The following is a 22032-nucleotide window of genomic DNA, read 5'->3' as shown; positions in this document are numbered from 1 at the left end:
AAGTCCAACTCTCTAATCATTAGACAACGACTGCCCCTTTTGATGTATTCATATAATTTTTACTTTCAGATTTAACGTAAAAAATGTCTAATTTGAGTTACAACAACTCAAAAATAAGTTAATTAACAATGGCCCGGTTTCACAGACAGGGCTTAGAGTAAGCCAGGATTAGGCCATAGTTCAATTAGGACATTGAAGTAATTTTTATAAACATGCTTAGAGAAAAAACATTACTGGGGTGCATCTTGAGACAAAACAAAGGCATTGATATATTTTAAGATCAGTCAGTACAAGTTTATTTCAGTTGAAACAGTTAAGACTTACATTTTAGTCTAGGACTAGGCTTAAGGCGAGACACGGCAGGCAAAAACATCGTTTTTTTTTTTATTGGTCAATTTTGAGATTTTTGGATATTTGTCTTCAATAACATGTCTTCTTTTAGACTTGTGGTGAAAAAAAGTCCGAAATACACATTTAGGTCTTTATTTTACTGCACTTTGTCTGTTTGCGTCTGTAGATTTCTCATAAATTCAACAAAAGTTGGCGTTCTAAATCAACATGCTGCTCCGCGATCTCTGCCTGTACCCAGTCATCACGTATACTGCTGGAAAGCTCTCTCTCTTCTCTACAATGCTGTCGGATCCAAATATGGTCATTTCCTTTTTATCAGCAACCAATCGTGAAAGTAAAAGAGGGGATTTAACTCTAAATGCGCAATCTCATTGGCTGAAGACAATTTCTGACAACGTGATTCGTTCAGAATCGTCACATGACATGGTATGCTTTGACGCTTCCTTGTTTGGTTAAGCTTTCCGCGGGATCTTTTGAGTGAATTAATGAAAATGACTTTGCGTCAATCATCGAAAAGAGTACAGCAGTTGTCACTTGCAAGGGGGAAAAGGAAAATTAGTGATGGATTACCCAGTGAAATGCCCTCGGGAAGCGCATCTGAACGTAAGCTGTCGATGGGAGGTTTAGAATTTCTAATGTCAGAAATAGCCCAATACGTGTGGCTGTTACCACCTTGTAACATATTATAACATTACTGTAACAATATTTGTTTTGTATGGATGAAATATTTATTTATTTATAAGATTTATAAGACTAGAATAAAGTGCCATCTCATTCATTATGTTGTGTTGCGGTGGTCAGTTTTACTTTTACAGTACAGATTTCTGTGTGCTGTATCTATAAAAACAAAACAAATGAACAGTTATTGATACAATACACATTTAATTTTAGTGGCATAAATTGAGAGAGGTCTTGAGTCACTTCACAGGACCAGGGAGCAGGTCAGGCAGGCCTATGCAGATATTGATGCAGATGTGGCGATAAATATCAGTGTGTCTTTTGATGGCACTTGACAGAAAAGAGGGTTCACATCACACTATGGGATTGGGATCATCACACTTTTAATGAGGGGGCCTCTGCCATGCTTGCCATTATGGATAAGCTTTGGCTGGAAAGCACTGTCGTTACCGTCACCACCATCAGGGAAACCGACATGCTGAGGATCACAAAAGCCGAATCCATCCAGTCTGAGAGTGTAAAACGTTGCAGAAAGACTCTGAGCACAGCTAAAAAGCTGAAAAGGCATCAGCAAGAGAGGGGTGAGGGGCCTACATATGGTGCAGGCATGGAGAGCTAGGCTTTCAACCCTCATGGGTGAACTTTGTGTTCCGATGGACATAGATGACTAGAGTTGCAGTTCTGATGATAAGTTTGTGTCTGTATTTGTGGTTCTCTGTGGTTAGTTGAAGGTCTTATTTGGCAATGTTGTTTTATTCAGTTGTCATTGTTCATGGTCTACATTGTTATAAACAATTACTTGGCCAGTTGTTTTGCTTGTTAGCAATGTTTTCATATAAAAATGTGTGGATTTTTACAATATAAATCTTTAAAGCCCGTTTTCTCAAAATGACTTTTCTCTCATACTCCAAGTCCGAAATCTCCACTTCAGTAGCACCTATATACACCAAACTTTCCAGTCTTGTACCTAGTTATATTATGAAGACAATTACAGAGGGATTTGTAAATATATTATTCCTAGCCTGATTTATATAACATTTTATTCCAAAAAACATGGCGAAAATACATTTTTTAAGGCTATTGACAGTATATTCTGATTTACAGGATAACAAAAGTAGATATCCATAAATCCCTCTGTAATTTTTTTCCCATCTAATATGTGAACACAATGAAAAAAGAATTTTGAACCTGGCTTTATCCAATTCTGAGATTTCGTTTTTTAAAATATATGCAAATTAGCGCATATTTAATTAGATAATGCATAATTTGCATATTTAAACATAAAATTACAGAAACTTTGTAATACATTTTTTTCTCATCTTAATGTAGGTAATCAACTGGGAAAGTTTCATGGTGATATCTGCTAGTTAAAAATTTTACCCTATTCACCTGTAGTGTCTCGCCTTAAGCCTTGTCTGTGAAACCGGGGGTAAAAGTTTTAAGTTAATTGCTATCAAAATGTACGAGTTAAGTTACTCAGTACTTCAAGTTAAGAGTAATTAACATGCACGAGTTCAACAAACTCAAAAGCTAATAGTTCTGTTTACAGAAAATTGGAGACATCATAACTTGAAAAATTGAGGTAACCGATTACCTAATTTTTTTTTACTTTTCTCAACCTTTTCGGGTTTACAGTGCAGTGAAAGTGGATGGCAGGCACAACAATGTCGATATACTGTGGCCCACCGTCACCAGATCACATGACTGCATCACAGTCATGCATCATAGTTTTCGAATGCCTCGATAGTTTTTGAATACATCGGCTCTACAACACATTGTCAAATCTGCCCACCTTCTTAAAAAGCTGAGTATCTGCTCGAAAAACAACACAGTCTCAGTGTGGACGGAAGGTTAAACCATAGAGAACAGGAAGCATTGTCAACTGTGTACCAAATCAGAAGTGTGTTTGATGAGAAAGACGTGTAAATGTGCAGTGTTGTGGGGACTCCAGGGCTGGGGCCCTGAAACACCGGACTTGATGGCCAAGTAAGTGCACTTCCTCATACCCCTGTCAAGAGCTTCAGGCCAGGGAAAATATTAATAGTATCTAACAATTGCGAAATTACGCGAGATCATGTAGATCTTCCACTTTTCAATCAAACTCAGAACAGATGCAGAAGTGAAACAGCACAAAAATGTAAAAATGCCTTACTACCATGGAAAATATTTCCTAACAGTTTCCGCTCCACAAAAACACTGTGGTCAGTTCAACAGAAAAGCTCACTGGGGTGGAGAACTACACTGCGTTTCAAATTATTATGCAAATGATATCTTTCTCTGATTTTCCTAATTAGTCGATGCAAATGACAGTCAGTATAATTTTCAAGTCATCAGCCAGTTAGGCTCATCTACCATTACTCCTTCAAAAACAGCCAGAAACCTTGGAGTTGTGATTGATGATAAATTGAATTTCTCAGACCACATTTCTAAAACTGCCCGGTCCTGCAGATTTGTGTAACACCGGTATCACACCACTTACTGTGCCACTGGACCAGTTCTAGGTTCTAAGGAGTGGGGAGCAAAAACAAAAAAATACACCAGAGACCGTTGCTTTAAATACAAAAGGCCGGCAATTTACTGAATGCAAAACACACACAGAATATACAGTACGCAAAACAAACAAAAATAATACCCTGCAGATTTTCAGTATTGAGGTAGGTATAATAAATGGAAAGGTATTTCACTTCCTTTTTGTTCTTTGGTTCACCTAAGTTATTTTAGTTAGGCTAGTCTAGGTTAGACCAGTCTTTATCTAGGTTGCACCTATTTTAGAATTCCTATTTTTCTTCCTGAGTTAACTCTTTTTCCCTTTCTTTTACAGGTAAGAAAACACCTTCAATTTACACAACCAAATCAAAGTGGACCACAAGCATTTCAAATCACATTCAAACATATGAACTCAATATGAAAATAAAAGTATAACACCTTAAACCCAAGTTCAAGTGCAAATGTGAGTTCAATTATTCAGTTCAATGAAGAGCTTCAGTTCGATTCAGTTCAAAAATAATGATTCAATCAGTTTCCAGTTCAGTTCAAAAATAATGATTCAATCAGTTTCCAGTTCAGTTCAAAAATAATGGTTCAATCAGTTTCCAGTTCAGTTCAAAAATAATTCCTGATACTCCTACCACTCTGGCAGTGAGTCACCATACGCAGGAGATTTCCTCACTGATGCGATGGAGAAAAGTTGGACGTCTGGGTCTGGCTCGCCATCTTGAATCCCGTCTGTGCATGTGCACACCCGCACACTGCAGACCAATCCTCGCTCCGACCAAGCTTCAAACTAAGCAGAAAACCTGACCTGTGTAACAGGTCATAAACACAATAAATCTCTTTTTAAATCCTCAAATTACACAAATGAATGTTTCACAGTCTCTGAGTTGTAACGTTATTGCTACGGTGCGTTTTCACTTCAAAAATGGCGGCGGAGCGGTCTCTTTTAACTCACGGCTCCATTTCCCACACAACTACCGCACACATCTTTCATTTACAAAGCATACATTCACAGTTTTCATAAACCCAAAATACTAACTGGTAACAGTTTATGGCGAAGCATCTCCTCGTAAACAGCTAAGTTTTTACGTTAGCTCTCCGCCAGAGAAAAAGGAAGAAAGAAAAAAAAGTACAACACGGCAAAGTGCGAGAAACAACTCAAACTCACCAAAACCGGTGTGGCTTAGTTCTCATAAAATCCCCGTCAGTTCCCGACCAGGAAAGTTATGTTATTCAACTGCAAAATCAACTTTTTCACTCTTTTCTCTGCTTATTAAACACAGCTCGTTCTCTCTGCTGCAACGTCACTGAAGTACTGTGTCTAGCGTCACTTGTCCCTTAAAGGGGCAGTGACATGAATTTTCTGTCAGCATATTTTTAATCTTAAAACATTAAATTGTTGTATTAACATTTTTAATTATGAATTAACTTACATTAAATGAATAACTTAACTTTCTAACTTATTTATGCAGCTTTTAAACTATTTATTCTTATTTATCATATTTTAACATGGGTTACATCCTCCCCTCTTTACCTAATGCACGTCCCTGTGCATCCTGAATCTATACAGTCATAACTCTAGGGGTTTTTGGAAAGCTAGGCTCTTTAAGGGAATCTGTAAACACATCACTCAAGGTTTGAAATAAAGACTGAACTATTGTAACCAACGGGTTCCCTAGCTCAGGGTAAGTCAGTCTTTTAGTCGCTTTTCTGTCTCTGATAGGTCTTCTAGAACAGTCACCTTCTGTCTGGATGTCAGTTTGGTCCATAACGCTTGTGTTTTCTTCGCCCTCCTGAGCAGGTTGAGTAGAAGGATGGACATTATCCAGGTCTTCCTCAGGTAGGTTTCCAATTTCCTGTCCAGCGGTTGAACTGCTCTCTTCAGGAACAGGTAAGTCATTATTTCCAGGATCAGGCAAGTCATTTCCAGGATCAGGTAAGTCCAGGTCACAAGTCTCTACTGGAACATCCTCAGGGAAAGCTTTGGGTACGTCTGAAGGATATTGCTTAACAGCAGTCAACTCTTTGGAGGGTTCCGGTTCAATCCTTACTGGTAGGTGTTCTATGGGTTCAGGGGTCGGGTCGAAACCTAGTGTTTCCACTCTTAGGTTTCTGTGTCTATCATATTGATATTCCTCAGAGTCAGATTGGGATTCATCCCCATCAGCTCCATCTGAACTGTCATTTTTAGGATGTTGTCGAGTTCTTGGTCGTCTCGCTGCCATTGACGGGTTAGTTTCACTTTCGATTGAGGTCACAGGAAGGAAACCGCATGGCAGCAGAAGGTCACGATGAAGAGTCCTTTGTGGACCATCTTTTGTCTCAGGCCTCACAACATACACTGGGACGTCTCCAGACTGTCTCTGGACAACATACACATCGGACTCCCACCTGTCGGCCAGCTTGTGCTTGCCTCTAAGGCGGACGTTTCGAACCAAGACTCTGTCGCCTTCCTTCAAGGTGGAGTCAACAACATGCTTGTCAAACCTCGCTTTGTTGCGACTGGCTGTCTTTTTGGCATTCTCAGTTGCTACTTTGTAACTGTCTTCGAGTTGGGATTTCAGGTTGCGAACATATTGTGAGTGTGAGCCTGGCTGGTGATTGACTGGCAGGCCAAAGGCTAGGTCGACTGGCAACCTTGGCTGACGCCCGAACATTAATTCGTAAGGGGTAAAACCAGTAGTCTCATTTTTAGTACAATTATAAGCGTGTACTAATGGTTTGACGTAATCCCGCCAGTGACTCTTTTTCTGATTCTCGAGGGTTCCCAACATGTTGAGCAGGGTCCTGTTGAAGGGTTCTACAGGGTTCCCTCTCGGATGGTAAGGGGTGGTTCTTATCTTTTGAGTGCCAATGAGCTCACACAGTTCTTTTATTGTTCTGGATTCAAAGTCAGGACCTTGGTCACTGTGGAGTTTTTCAGGGATGCCATAATGGACAAAAAAATGGTCCCACAGGCTCTTGGCCACTGTCCTGGCTTTCTGATTCGGGGTGGGGACAGCCACTGCATATTTCGTAAAATGGTCGGTAATGACCAGAATGTCTTTGGTCTTACTGGAGTCTGGCTCCACACTGAGAAAATCCATACACACAAGTTCGAGTGGTCTTGTAGCGATGATGTTGACGAGTGGTGCGGCTTTCTCGGGCATAGTCTTGCATCGTATGCAGCGGTCGCAGGTTCTGACCTTAGTTTCTACCTCGGCTGACATTTTAGGCCAATAGAAACGCTTCCGGACGAGATCTAGGGTGCGCTCTACGCCCATGTGGCCCATGTCGTCATGGAGGCTCCTTAGGACTACGGATCTCAGGACTTCAGGGAGCACAAGCTGGTAGTGAGTCTGAGCACCCTCTTGCCGCTTGCGATACAAGACACCATTTAAGACCGTAAATTTGTTCCACTCTCTTAATAAGAGACCAAGCTCAGGAAGTTCCTTCCTCAAGGATGGTGGGGGTTTCTCTTCTAACTCCACTTGCCTGAGTACTTCACGGATACAGGGATCAGCATTTTGCTTGTCTCTTAGTTCAGCTGGTGCTAATGAGGGGATAACAGGTAAGCCACCAAGCTGATCCTCTTCTTCAAAGCTTTGTGGGAGAGCCTTTGGATGATGGGCAAGTGACACAACCAAGGTGGTGCTGGGTGATGTTTCCCCAGAGTGATTGTTGATCACTTGGCGAACCAAGTGCTTCTCACAGATAGCTTTGATGGTGTTTTCATCAAGGTGTGCATAATCAGCCTCTGACAAGTGTCTTTTCGTGAACTGTTGTATCCTCTCCAACTCTTTTCGTGATGATGTGTCATCAGGTAATCTACCGTGGGGACGCCTGGACAACCCGTCCGCGTCTTGATTTTGCTTACCGGCTCTGTATTGTAGCTGGAAATCAAATGTCGACAGAGCGGCTAACCATCTGTAGCTCGTGGCGTCGAGCTTAGCAGAGGTAAGAATGTATGTCAACGGATTGCTATCGGTGATAGCTAGGAACGCATTCCCATATAGGTAGTCCTGGAATTTCTCTGTCACTGCCCATTTAAGGGCAAGGAATTCTAATTTGTGCGCAGGATACCTGGACTCACATTTTGACAGACCTCGACTTGCATAGGCAACAACTCGCTTCCGTCCCTGTTGCTCCTGGTAAAGGGCAGCACCGAGTCCCGAGGTGCTCGCATCTGTGTGCAAAATGTAGGGGAGCTTGGGGTCAGCAAACCCGAGGATGGGTGCTGTTGTCAGTTTTTCGATTATGATGTCGAACGCTGCCTGGCAAGCAGGAGTCCATCTGTCACCAAAGAGGTCCTTTGGGTTGTAGTATTTCTCAGGATTCTCTGTGGTTTTAGTGTGCTTTCTCAGCGGCGGATAGCCAGCAGTGAGCCCGTTCAGTGGCTTCACAATCTTTGAGTAGTCTTTTACGAACCGGCGGTAATAACCGCAGAAACCCAGGAAGGTTCTTAGATCTTTCAGGTTGTTTGGTTTTGGCCAGGTTTTTAATGCTGCTACTTTGTCTGGATCAGTTTCGATGCCCTTTTCAGACACAATGTGGCCGAGGTACTTTACAGAAGTTTGGAAGAACTTGCACTTCCCTGGTGACAGTTTCAAGCCAAACTCTTTCAATTGGTTGAGCACGCGCATCAACCTTTCCTCGTGTTCCTCCAGTGTCGAGGAGAAGATGATGAGGTCATCAAGGAAAACTAGGGCTTGCTTCAAGTTCAACTCTCCCATACAGCGCTCCATAAGCCTCTGGAACGTGCTAGGGGCGTTAGTTATCCCCTGAGGCATCCTATTGAACTCGAAGAATCCTAGTGGGCAGACGAATGCGGTTTTGTGTTTGTCTGCTTCCTCCATCTCTATTTGATAGAAGCCTGATTTGAGATCGAGCACTGAGAACCACCTGGACCCGGTCAACGCCGAGAATGACTCCTCAAGATTAGGTAAGGCATATGAATCTTTTACTGTTTGGGCGTTCAACTTTCTGTAGTCTATGCAGAGTCTGACATCGGCATTCTTTTTCCTGACGACGACAATCGGCGAGGAGAAGGGCGACTCCGATTCGCGGATGACTTCTGCATCAAGGAGTTGCTGGAGATGGTTACGCACAGCCTCTATATCTTGGGGGTGTATAGGTCTTGGTCTATGTTTGAATGTTGTCTCGTCACTGAGGGTTATATGGTGTTTTATTTTGTCAGTGCGACCAAAATCAAGCTCGTGCAGTGCAAACACCTCCGGCATGGAACTTAATTTCTCAGTTATCCTCTCTTTCCACTCATTGGGTACAGGAGAGTCAGTGAAGTCAAGGTTGAGATTTAATTTTTGGTCAGGTTTTGTGGGAAGGTCTGAGTCAGGGGTCTTAATTGATTGAACACTCTTGACAGCGTGTATCTCTGCTATTACAGCCTTTGGAGATAGAGTGATGTCATGATGTGACTCATTCTTGAGCATGACTGGTATGCAGCGTAGTGGTTTCGGTGGTAGGCTTACCAAGCCATCTGTCACCAGGATGCCACCTGGCAGGGAAAATGATTTTGGTGACTCTACCATCACCCACTTTCCAACATCAGTTGTCTTGCAGCTCACTGATCCTTCAAGGACTTTGGTCTGTCCAGCTGCAATAGTCTCAAAGTCCCTACTATGAAGCCTCACTTCCCCTAGACTGGAATCAACAGTCTGTCTGTTCCTGATTTCAAGGGTCTTTAAGACAACTTTGTAGCCGTAAGGAAGAGACTCATAGTTCTGAGGTGCGATATCCACATACTTTTCATAGAGAACATCCAAAGTATTTGTGCCTATAAGCACTGATGACAAGGTGGAACGCATGTCAGGTACAACCAAAACCAGTGTGGGCACCTCAATGTCCGCTCCAAGCAAGCTCTTTGGGAATCTGATGGTGGCCTCAACATAGCCAAGGTAAGGAACGCTTTGGCCGTTGGCTCCTTCCACCTCAAGCAGGTCATTCAAGGAATTCATAGGTAAGTGAGACAGGTTCTCTAAATAGAAAGAGTTGGGGATCGTTGTTACTTGAGAGCCTGAGTCCAACAAGCATCTGCAGTCTTTGTTACCTATGGTCACTTGTGCAGTACACTTGGCTCCAATCAGTCCTTTTGGCAGGGTCACTGTCTGTTTTTGTGTGTGAGAGTACACACGGGCTCTGTGCAACTTCTTTTTGGGACACTTTGTCTGTGTTCCAGTCCCCGTTTGTCCCACAACCGGAACTGGGTCTAGTTTAAATGATCAGGCTTTGAAACACCATTTTCAATGTCCCATGTTAGCTGCTTTTCTCTTAGCTGCTTCCTCTTCTCAGCTACAAGAGATGGGTTCGGCTCACTTTCACACTGAGGCTTAATGTGTCCGTCTTCTCCACATCTAAAGCAATACCAGGGCCTTGGTCTATTGCCTGTGTTGTTGTTTACATCTCGGCTGTGGTGCGGCCTTTGAGATGTTGGAGTGATAGCTGTTTGGGGAGCTATTGGTCTGGCAGCTGATTTAGCTTTTCTACTGTCTTTCTGTGTGATGCGTGTGAGCTGGGACTGTAAATCAGCTATTTGTTTCTTTAGGTCTTGGATTTCGGACCTGTGATCAAGAACTGGCTGAGATGGGTCGCAGTCTTCACTCTGCACATAAATACCTTGATAATAAGAAGACACTTTTGGCTTTGCTATATTGAAGTGGCTTTTCATGCGGGATGCTTTGGAAGTACGCTTATCTTCTGCTGTGCGGAGTAACAGGAGAAGTTCAGCAAAGGTAGGTGGGTTCTGTTTCTTTTGTTCTAGCTGGAGTTCAGCTATCAAGATGTTGTCCCAGCAGCCTCTGACAAACTGTCTGAGAAGATGCCGGTCAAGGTCACTTGCGGTCACACCTCCCCTCCTGAGGGTGGTGTTCAGCATCACCTGCAGCCGTTGTAGATAGGCTGAGGGTTTCTCACCATTATCTTGCATCGTGTTAAGATACTTTGCGAAAAGATCATCTCCATCCTCGACAGTGCCGAAAGCGGAGTCCAAGATCTCCAAGTACGCCTTAAGGGGAGATTCAGGTGTCAGGTGCTTCACAATATCGATAGCAGGTGATAAGAGACTTTCAAGAAGCTTCCGTGACTTGTAAAGATCAGACTGTGTTGTGTCTTTAAGAAGAAGTTCCACATTGGAACGCCATGTCTCATAATCCACTTCATTGTTGGATCGGGGGAAACGCCCAGAGAAGGGTCTGAGTCTCAAAGAAGTGTGCACCTGCAGAGCAGAATCTTCATTTCTCACAATGTGCTCGACTATTACTTTTTGTATGTCAGGAGGGTTGACGTCAGAAAGTTTCAGAGCAGGGTGTGTTTTCTCTTTAGATGGTGGTGGAGAACAACGAAGTTGAACATGCTGTCCCGGGGCCGTACTGGGCAGGGGGCTTACTTGTGCAGCATTGTCAGGGCCATATTGCCCTGGGGTATCAGGTGAGTTCTGTTCCATATCTTCATCTTGGATTTCTGATTGATCTAGATCGACACTCTCACTGATGACGGAGAGCTCTTCTCTGAGGACAGCTGCAAAGTCTTTGCCAGTCAGTTTTGCGATGTCCTTTAACTCTGAAAGGTAAGTCTGTGTGGCTGTTTTGCTAGCTACAGGTGTGTAGACACTGGCTAAGGCTCTAATGTGATAAGTGACATCAGTCTGAGTCTTACTGTCGAGTCTGTGTGGCAATGAAGGTAAGAGAGACTGCATGGCTGTACCATACACATACTCTACTACAACCTGTTTGTCCAACGCTGGCTCAGCGAAATCTACAGGGATTACCCTTTGAATGGAACCATATTGTTTCAGGAAATCATATAGCTCTTCATCAGTTTCTGTACTGGCTATACCACTAACTATAACTGAGTTAGGGATTTTCACACTACTCGTTTGAATAACATCCATAATGGATCACTGATAACAATACTATACGGTCTCTGGTTTCTAGTTTTAAATGCTTTAAGCCACTCCTGGCTGGCTCGCCAATTTGTAACACCGGTATCACACCACTTACTGTGCCACTGGACCAGTTCTAGGTTCTAAGGAGTGGGGAGCAAAAACAAAAAAATACACCAGAGACCGTTGCTTTAAATACAAAAGGCCGGCAATTTACTGAATGCAAAACACACACAGAATATACAGTACGCAAAACAAACAAAAATAATACCCTGCAGATTTTCAGTATTGAGGTAGGTATAATAAATGGAAAGGTATTTCACTTCCTTTTTGTTCTTTGGTTCACCTAAGTTATTTTAGTTAGGCTAGTCTAGGTTAGACCAGTCTTTATCTAGGTTGCACCTATTTTAGAATTCCTATTTTTCTTCCTGAGTTAACTCTTTTTCCCTTTCTTTTACAGGTAAGAAAACACCTTCAATTTACACAACCAAATCAAAGTGGACCACAAGCATTTCAAATCACATTCAAACATATGAACTCAATATGAAAATAAAAGTATAACACCTTAAACCCAAGTTCAAGTGCAAATGTGAGTTCAATTATTCAGTTCAATGAAGAGCTTCAGTTCGATTCAGTTCAAAAATAATGATTCAATCAGTTTCCAGTTCAGTTCAAAAATAATGATTCAATCAGTTTCCAGTTCAGTTCAAAAATAATGGTTCAATCAGTTTCCAGTTCAGTTCAAAAATAATTCCTGATACTCCTACCACTCTGGCAGTGAGTCACCATACGCAGGAGATTTCCTCACTGATGCGATGGAGAAAAGTTGGACGTCTGGGTCTGGCTCGCCATCTTGAATCCCGTCTGTGCATGTGCACACCCGCACACTGCAGACCAATCCTCGCTCCGACCAAGCTTCAAACTAAGCAGAAAACCTGACCTGTGTAACAGGTCATAAACACAATAAATCTCTTTTTAAATCCTCAAATTACACAAATGAATGTTTCACAGTCTCTGAGTTGTAACGTTATTGCTACGGTGCGTTTTCACTTCAAAAATGGCGGCGGAGCGGTCTCTTTTAACTCACGGCTCCATTTCCCACACAACTACCGCACACATCTTTCATTTACAAAGCATACATTCACAGTTTTCATAAACCCAAAATACTAACTGGTAACAGTTTATGGCGAAGCATCTCCTCGTAAACAGCTAAGTTTTTACGTTAGCTCTCCGCCAGAGAAAAAGGAAGAAAGAAAAAAAAGTACAACACGGCAAAGTGCGAGAAACAACTCAAACTCACCAAAACCGGTGTGGCTTAGTTCTCATAAAATCCCCGTCAGTTCCCGACCAGGAAAGTTATGTTATTCAACTGCAAAATCAACTTTTTCACTCTTTTCTCTGCTTATTAAACACAGCTCGTTCTCTCTGCTGCAACGTCACTGAAGTACTGTGTCTAGCGTCACTTGTCCCTTAAAGGGGCAGTGACATGAATTTTCTGTCAGCATATTTTTAATCTTAAAACATTAAATTGTTGTATTAACATTTTTAATTATGAATTAACTTACATTAAATGAATAACTTAACTTTCTAACTTATTTATGCAGCTTTTAAACTATTTATTCTTATTTATCATATTTTAACATGGGTTACATCTGCATTATACAATATTAAGACGATCAGGCCCTTTCTCTCGGAACATGCAACACAACTCCTTGTTCAGGCTCTTGTTCTGTCCAGACTTGACTATTGCAATGCTCTCTTGGCAGGTCTTCCAGCCAATTCTATTAAACCTCTACAATTAATACAAAATGCCGCTGCAAGATTAATCTTTAATGAGCCGAAAAGAACGCACGTCACGCCTCTGTTCATCAATTTGCACTGGCTACCAATAGCTGCTCGCATTAAATTCAAGGCATTAATGTTTGCCTACAGAACCACCACTGGCTCTGCAACCCTTTACCTAAATTCATTACTTCAGACTTATGTGCCTCTAGAAGCTTGCGTTCAAGTGAACGATGCATTATTGTGCCATCCCAAAAACACTTTCACAGACTCTTTCATTAACTGTTCCCATCTGGTGGAATGATCTGCCCAACTCAATCCCAGCAGCTGAATCCTTACCCATCTTCAAGAAACGGCTACAAACTCATCTGTTCCATTTTTACTTGACCCTCTAACTCTAGCACTATCTATTGTAATTTTATTTATAGGTCTTTTTATTTAAAAAAAAAAATAATTATCTGTACTGTGTTAGGCTAACCAAGACTTGTAATAGCACTTGCACGTTGTTGCTCTTGATTGCTTCTTATGTCCTCATTTGTAAGTCGCTTTGGATAAAAGCGTCTGTTAAATGACTAAATAAATCAAATCAACTGTTAGGGTATAATTCGAATTTTATTGAACAAACCTCCCAATGATAAATTATTTATTTAAAAAAATGCACTGTTCCAAATTATTATGCACAGAGTTTGAAAACATTTTATAGGTTGTAAAGAACTGAAAATGGTCATTTGTTGAATTTGCTGCATTAGGAGATCATATTTACCGAAATCAAAAGCCATTTCAATCAAAAACATCCTAACAGGGCAAGTTACATGTTAACATAGGACCCCTTCTTTGATATCACCTTCACAATTCTTGCATCCATTGAACTTGTGAGTTTTTGGAGAGTTTCTGCTTGAATTTCTTTGCAGGATGTCAGAATAGCCACCCAGAGCTGCCGTTTTGATGCTAACTGCCTCCCACCCTCATTGATCTTTCACTTGAGGATGCGCCAAAGGTTCTCAATAGGGTTGAGGTCAGGGGAGGATGGTGGCCACACCATGAGTTTCTCTCCTTTTATGCCCATAGCAGCCAATGACAGAGGTATTCATTGCAGCATGAGATGGTGCATTGTCATGCATGAAGATGATTTTGCTACGGAAGGCACGGTTCTTCTTTTTGTACCATGGAAGGAAGTGGTCAGTCACAAACTCTATATACTTTGCCGAGGTAATTTTCACACCTTCAGGGACCTACCAGCTCTCTCCCCATGATTCCGGCCCAAAACATGACTCTGCCACCTCCTTGCTGACGTCGCAGCCTTGTTGGGACATGGTGGCCATCCACCAACCATCCACTACTCCATTCATCTGGACCATCCAGGGTTGCACGGCACTCATCAGTAAACAAGACTGTTTGAAAATTAGTCTTCATGTATGTGTGGGCTAGGGATGCAGCGATTAACCGGTTGCGCGATTAACCGCGCTTTAAAACGTCACGGTTAATTAATCGTAAAGGTTTCGCAACACCGAGTGTTTCTGTTGCACGGAGCTGAACTGTTGCAGCTTGTGCAAAATGAAAACAAAGCCACGCTAGTGGTGCACCAGCTTCAAATGACGCGCTGCTTATCAGAGACACGGAGGCTACTACACTAATTACATTAGTGACAGAGGGACTAAACAGCAAAGCTTTATTTCCACCAGAGAAATGCCTGTCGATAGTAGTGTGCAGGGCTCCACAGTGCGAGCATTTCACTCGCATTTGCGACTAAAAATAGATGTGTGCGAACTGGAAAATGTATTTAGGAGCACAAGTGCGAATACAAAAAAATAAAAATACAAAACAGCCTAACTTATACAGTAGCCTATAACAAACATATTAATTTATTCTTCTTTATTTATGGAAAAATTGCGATGCAGCCTCATATGATTACTTTAGAACTTTAAAAAGGCAACGGTTTAATTTAAATGAGCACAGATGAGAAGAAAAGCGGAGCGAGTTAAAGTGAAGACGCGCTGAATGACGCACATTCGCCACTAGAGGGCGCTGCCGCTGCCGTTACCCCGGTAACCCAGTAAACAAATCAGCTGCGCTACTTTCCTAAAACTGTGTTAATAATGTTTCACACTCACAGTCATTTAGATATTTATATTCGCTTTAGTCTTCACAATAGCATCAAATAATTCTTACTTAAAGACTTAATGAGCTATTTATTTTCAAACATTGTTTCTAAGCTAAAACATGGCCCATCCACTGATCTATAATAGAGAACAGTGGGCCTATATATATATCAACGACTGATTCGTTATTATTGTTCAGTAACACAAGCTCCATTAGTTAACTTGAAAAAAACAATGACTGCATTTATTAATAATGCTATCTTAATTTCAACTTTTAATAATACATTATAAAATCAAAAGTTGTCTTAATATAATTCAATGGAGCTAACATTAACTAACATAGTTGTATTTTTTATTAATCAACATTAACAAAGAATATTAACTACAATTAGCTATTGCACATTTTTAGTTAATGTTAACCTGCTTTAACTAATGTTAACAAATGGGACCTACCTATTGTTCTTTCGTTCATTATTTTCAAAAGAGAAATACTGTCATGGATGTTTACAGAGCAGCGGTCACCTTTTTTAATTCTAATGGGAGAGATGGACTTTTGTTTGTTGTTTGTTTATTATTATTTTGTGCTGTATTGTTGGTTACTGTGTTATTTCTATTTCAAAAGCCAGCAATAAATAACACTTTAACATCTAAAGAGTGTTCATGTGATTTTATACATTAATGTTGGGAAATGAATAAATGCCTAATAATCGTCATAATCGTAAAACCGTGATTATTCATCAGACAATAATCGTACCAGCAAAATCTATAATCGTTGCATCCCTAGTGTGGGCCCACTGCAACAGTTTCTGCTTGTGAGCATTGGTTAGGGGTGGCCGAATAGTAGGTTTATGCACAACTACAAGTCTCTGGAGGATCCTACACCTTGAGGTTTGCGGGACATTTTAGCAGCTGCTCTCTTAATCCAATGAATTTGTCTGGCAGAAACCTTCCTCATTCTGCCTTTATCTGCACGAACCCGTTTGTGCTCTGAATCAGCCACAAATCTCTTCACAGTATGATTATCACGCTTAGGTTTTCGTGAAATATCTAATGTTTTCATACCTTGTCCAAGGCATTGCACTATTTGATGCTTTTCGGCAGCAGAGAGATCTTTTTTCTTTCCCATATTGCTTGCCTGCTTAATAATGTGGAACGTCCTTCTTAAGTAGTTTTCCTTTAAGTGGCTCACCTGGCAAACTAATTATCACAGGTGTCTGAGATTGATTTCAGTGATCCAAAGAGCACTGAAACACAATACCATCCATGAGTGTAATTGAAAAATAAAAAAAAAAATGTTTATGACACACAAATCCAATTTGCGTAATAATTTGGAACGCAGTGTATATATGGATGCTATAAACAACAGATCGTGAACCACAGGTTTAGGTTTGGGAAAGTTCAATCCATATCATTCATTTTCACATGCACAGTATGCATGAAAATGGGAATCAAGTGATCATGTGAACAACTGTTTCCCACACAATAGTTATAATGGCTCATTTATGAAACAAACACAAACATTTGCATTTATCAATTAGAACGGGAGGGATGGCTACAATCAGATCTCTTGTTTGACAAAATTCTCTTTTGTCTGATTTCACAGAGTACCAGTTTGTTACAAATAAGAGCTTGCCCACAAATTACCTTGTTTGATTACAATTTTCCAGCAAAAAGCAACCAAGACAGTCATCACCCTGGATAATCTTTGGAAAGTCCATGCATTTTCAAAATTTATCTTAAATCTTTGGGGTTTTTTTTATGTTTCTTTGAAACATATTTTAAAGGATTTAACAAATGTGTAATTTTACAGGAGGTATGTTTACAGCAGTTGTCACATGTTGGTTTTAATAAAAATAAAGTTGGCTGTTGGGCCGATACGTTTTGGAAGGAAGGAAGGAAGGGAAGTGGTGTGTGGTGACCCATACTTGGAATTTGTGCTCTGCATTTAACCCATCCAAGTGTACACTCAGTACTGAACATACACCCGGAGCAGTGGGCAGCCAATGCTGCGGCGCCCGGGGAGCAGTTGGGGGTTCGGTGCCTTGCTCAAGGGTCTCACCTCAGTCGAGGTATTGAGGGTGGAGAGAGTGTTGGTTATTCACTCCCTCACCTACAATCCCTGCCGGACCTGAGACTCGAACCCACGACCTTCAGGTTACAAGGCCAACTCTCTATTCATTAAGCTACGACTGCCCCTTTTGATGTATTCATATAATTTCTACTTTCAGATTTAACGTAAAAAATGACTAATTTGAGTTGCAACAACTCAAAAATAAGTTAATTAACAATGGCCCGGTTTCACAGACAGGGCTTAGAGTAAGCCAGGATTAGGCCATAGTTCAATTAGGACATTTAAGTAATTTTTATAAACATGCTTAGAAAAAAAACATTACTGGGGTGCATCTTGAGACAAAACAAAGGCATTGATATATTTTAAGATCAGTCAGTACAAGTTTATTTCAGTTGAAACAGTTAAGACTTACATTTTAGTCTAGGACTAGGCTTAAGCCTTGTCTGTGAAACCGGGGGTAAAAGTTTTAAGTTAATTGCTATCAAAATGTACGAGTTAAGTTACTGTCAGAGAACGGCCAGGCTTTCCTTCCAACCAATTGCCACGATCCACTTCACCAGAGTTCTAATCACCCGCACCTGCACCTCATCAGCTAACAATCACCACACTCTTAAAAGCACTCTCCTCTATCACAACAGTGTCCGATCTTGTTGTAAACCACAAGGACCGACGCTCTCAAGACTCACAGCTGAGTATACTACCTGATGATACTTACCTGTTGAAACTTACCTATTATTCTGCTCATCTTCATCTTCAGATCCTGACGCCTGTATACGGACACTGTTGTGGACTCTGGACACTGGACACTTATCACGGGACACCGAGCACTCCCTTGCAAGCTGGATTATCCATCTACCCGCATCCCTGTCAAAAAGACATATACTGAGTTAATCCCTGTTCACGGGTCTCCTGTATGCCATTGACGATCACTCACCTCTCAGGAAGACGAACCCCTCAGTACTTCGGAGTCTAAGATTCTCTAATAAACACTTTGTGATTCTACTCACCTGCTGTGTCTGACCAGTTCCTTACAGAAGATCGGACCAGGACAGCAACATCATGAGTACGGCTGATCCCTTCCAGGAACTCGTCGACACACTCAAGAGGATCCTCACTCATTCAGCTTCTCCTCCTGCACCCTCTCCAGCCACTTCCGCCGATCATGTTCGCCAGTCCCATGGCCTGACCAGCGCCGTTCTCAGGTGATCCCGAGGAGTTCAATGGCTTTCTGTTACAGTGCTCTCTAACGATTGACCTACATCCTCAGATGTTCACCTCCGATCAAGCTAAAATTGCATTTGTAATCACCTCACTCAAGGGACCAGCCCTCATCCTGAGCCAAGCCGGTCCCGCAACGCATTCCTATGCCCAATTTCTCGCCCACTTCAAAGAAGTATTTAGCAGCTCACCGGGGGATTCATCGGTAGGCGAACAGTTATACAAGTAACGTCAAGGCTCATCGACTATCCATCAACACGCTCTGAAGTTCCGCACCCTGGCAGCCGCGATCGGTTGGAATGAGCCTGCACTAATTACCGCCTTCCGACAAGGTTTAAACCCCCGGTTGAAGTTACACCTTGCTGCATATGATGATACTTATAGGCTCGAAGTTTATTCAGCTCGCCATCCGCTGCTCTAACCGTATGAAGGCATGTATTTCTGATACTCCCTCAACATCTGCCATTGCTACTCCTCCAACTTCCCAGCCAGAGGCCAGAAACTCACCTGAACCCATGCAGACAGACATGTTTCGCTTGTCCCCTTCGGAACGACAAAGAAGAATCGCTAACAGACTATGTCTGTACTGTGGTAACCCAGACCACCTAATCTACTCATGCTCACAACGTCCAACTAGACTTGCGGTGAGTGGCATCCGACCTGCCTTTCCTAAGATGAATCCTTTAACTTCCAGTGCACATCTGATAATAGACTCCACTCTACTACCAGTTACCATCCTACTCGACTCCGGCTCTGCAGGGAACTTCATCTCCGGGGATCTCTGTCGAAGGCTCCACCTCCCGACCTCCTCGACAAAGACCACTTACCAGATCCAGACCATAACAGGTACGCCACTCACTCCCAATCTAGTTGAGAATTGTGTTGTACCGTTGCAGCGCCGCGTAGGGCAACTCCATCAAGAATTCATCCACCTGTTGGTACTGGAAGAGGCAACTGTTGATGTCATCTTGGGTCTGCCCTGGCTGGTGAGACCTAATCCAATATTATCTTGGAAGTCTGGCGAGGTGCTAAAGTGGGGTTCTTCCTGTTTCCCTCAATGTTTCCCGTACCTACCTCGACCTGTTCGTCGGGAACCCGTTTCACTTCCCCTACAAGCCACCACTATCGAGATTCCCGTGGATCAACTATCCGTGGATATCCCTTCTGAGTATTCTTCATACAGTGACGTTTTCTGCCCCAAGAGAGCTGCCAGACTTCCACCTCATCGGCCATGGGACTGAGCAATTGATCTGGTTCCGGGTGAGTCTGTACCACGAGGGAAAATCTACCCCCTCTCACTACCTGAACAGAAGGCCATGGAGGAGTACATCGAGGAAGCCCTCCAGCAAGGCTATATAGTACCATCCACGTCCCCTGCTGCTTCCAGCTTTTTCTTTGTGGCAAAAAAGGATGGAGGTCTACGTCCTTGTATCGATTACCGTAAGCTCAACCAGATAACTGCCAAATTTCGCTATCCCCTTCCTCTTGTCCCAGCAGCCTTGGAACAACTCCGCGGTGCCACCATCTTCACCAAATTGGACCTCCGCAGCGCGTATAACCTCATTCGCATCAGGGAGGGGGATGAATGGAAAACCGCTTTTGTGACCCCTACTGGCCACTACGAATATCGGGTCATGCCCTATGGCCTTGTCAACGCCCCTTCAGTGTTCCAAGGGTTTATGCATGAGGTGCTCCGGGAGTTCCTTCACCGGTTTGTGTTGGTCTACATTGATGACATATTAATCTACTCCCGGAGCCTGGCCGAACATCGCCAACACGTTGCGGAGGTCCTCCAGCAACTACGAAAGTTCCAGTTGTATCTGAAAGCCGAAAAATGCCAATTTCATCAAACAACCGTTCACTTCCTGGGATACATCATCAGTCATGGTGGCATTCGCATGGACAAGGGGAAGGTGGAAGCCATCACCTCTTGGCCCCAACCAACCACAATCAAGGAACTATAGAGATTTTTAGGATTTTCTAACTCTTATCGTCGCTTCATCAGTAACTACAGCACCATAACCAGTCCCCTCACTGACCTCCTGAAGGGAGGTAAAAAGTCTCTCCATTGGGACCATAATGCGACCTAAGCCGCCTTCAACCGCCTTAAGGAGGCCTTTACGACCGCACCACTCCTAGTCCATCCCGAGCCAGATTTACCCTTCACAGTAGAGGTGGATGCCTCTACTACTGGAGTGGGTGCGGTCCTCTCACAGCAGCAGGGACCCCTCCGAAACTCCATCCATGTGCCTTCTTTTCTAAAAAACTCAGCCCGGCGGAGAGGAATTACGACATCGGGAACCGTGAGTTGCTAGCTATTAAATTAGCTTTAGAAGAATGGAGACACTGGTTGGAGGGAGCCAAACACCCCTTCCTAGTCTTAACGGATCACAAAAATCTAGAGTACTTGCGAGATGCCAAGAGGCTCAATCCTCGCCAAGCGCGTTGGGCACTGTTCTTCACTAGATTTGATTTCAAGATTTCCTACCGTCCAGGTCCTCGTAACATCAAGGCTGATGCCCTGTCCCGGGTTCACTCACAAGAAGAAGTCTCAGATGAGCCCGAGGGGATCCTCCCTACCAACATTATTACCAGCCCCATTGTGTGGACCTCTCCTCCAGTTGTCTCCGATACTCCTCCTGCCAATCCGCCGGGCTGTCCCCCGAATCGTCAGTATGTACCCCGGACTCAACGCACTCCTCTCATCCACTCCTCTCATACATCACTTGGTACAGGCCACCCAGGGGCCAACGCAACTCTCTCGCTGCTAAGCGATTGCTTCTGGTGGCCAAACATGGCAAGGGATGTGAGAAGGTTCGTTCAGGGCTGCCCCGACTGCGCTATATCCAAGAGCTCACACCATCTACCTGCTGGCAAACTGTTACCACTTCCCATTCCAAATCGTCCATGGTCACACCTAGGAGTAGATTTCATTACTGACTTACCACTCTCTGATAAAAATACCTGCATTTTAGTCATCATTGATCGTTTCTCCAAATTCTGTAGACTCCTTCCTCTCCCAGGACTACCCACTGCCATACAAACTGCCGAGTTACTCTTCAACCACGTCTTCCGCTACTTTGGAATCCCGGAAGACATCGTCTCTGACAGAGGACCACAGTTCATATCACGGGTATGGAAAGCATTCTTCTCTCTCCTAGGTGTGACCGTCAGTTTAACCTCTGGATACCATCCTCAATCCAACGGGCAGACTGAACGCAAAATCCAGGAAATAGGGAGATTCCTGAGAACCTTCTGTCACGGTCGCCAGAACTCCTGGAGCCAGTTCCTAGGCTGGGCCGAGTACGCCCAAAACTCCCTTCGACAAGGATCCACTGATCTCACTCCCTTCCAGTGCGTACTCTGTTACCAGCCTCCCCTGTTCTCATGGTCTGGGGAACCTTCTGACGTACCCTCTGTAGATCACTGGGGAGAGCGAGGGAGTCTGGGACTCTGCTCACCAC

General features: G+C 42.9%; 1 protein-coding gene across 1 annotated transcript; it reads right to left on the bottom strand.

Annotated features, from left to right (window-relative positions):
- Positions 1-8824: 8824 nt before the first annotated feature.
- Positions 8825-12886, bottom strand: LOC306866714 (zinc finger CCHC domain-containing protein 12-like). Its single transcript, XM_079411999.1, has 2 exons — positions 12699-12886; positions 8825-12338 (listed from the first exon to the last, which is right to left on the bottom strand). Exon 2 carries the CDS (start codon positions 11405-11407, stop codon positions 9728-9730), a length of 1680 nt encoding a protein of 559 aa, XP_079268125.1. The 5' UTR covers positions 11408-12338; positions 12699-12886; the 3' UTR covers positions 8825-9727.
- Between the last annotated feature and the right edge of the window lie 9146 nt (positions 12887-22032).

The sequence above is a fragment of the Barbus barbus genome, assembly GCF_936440315.1.
Source record: "Barbus barbus genome assembly, chromosome: 4".
Taxonomy (NCBI): Eukaryota; Metazoa; Chordata; class Actinopteri; order Cypriniformes; family Cyprinidae; genus Barbus; species Barbus barbus.
This window is presented reverse-complemented; position numbering and strand designations above follow the sequence as displayed.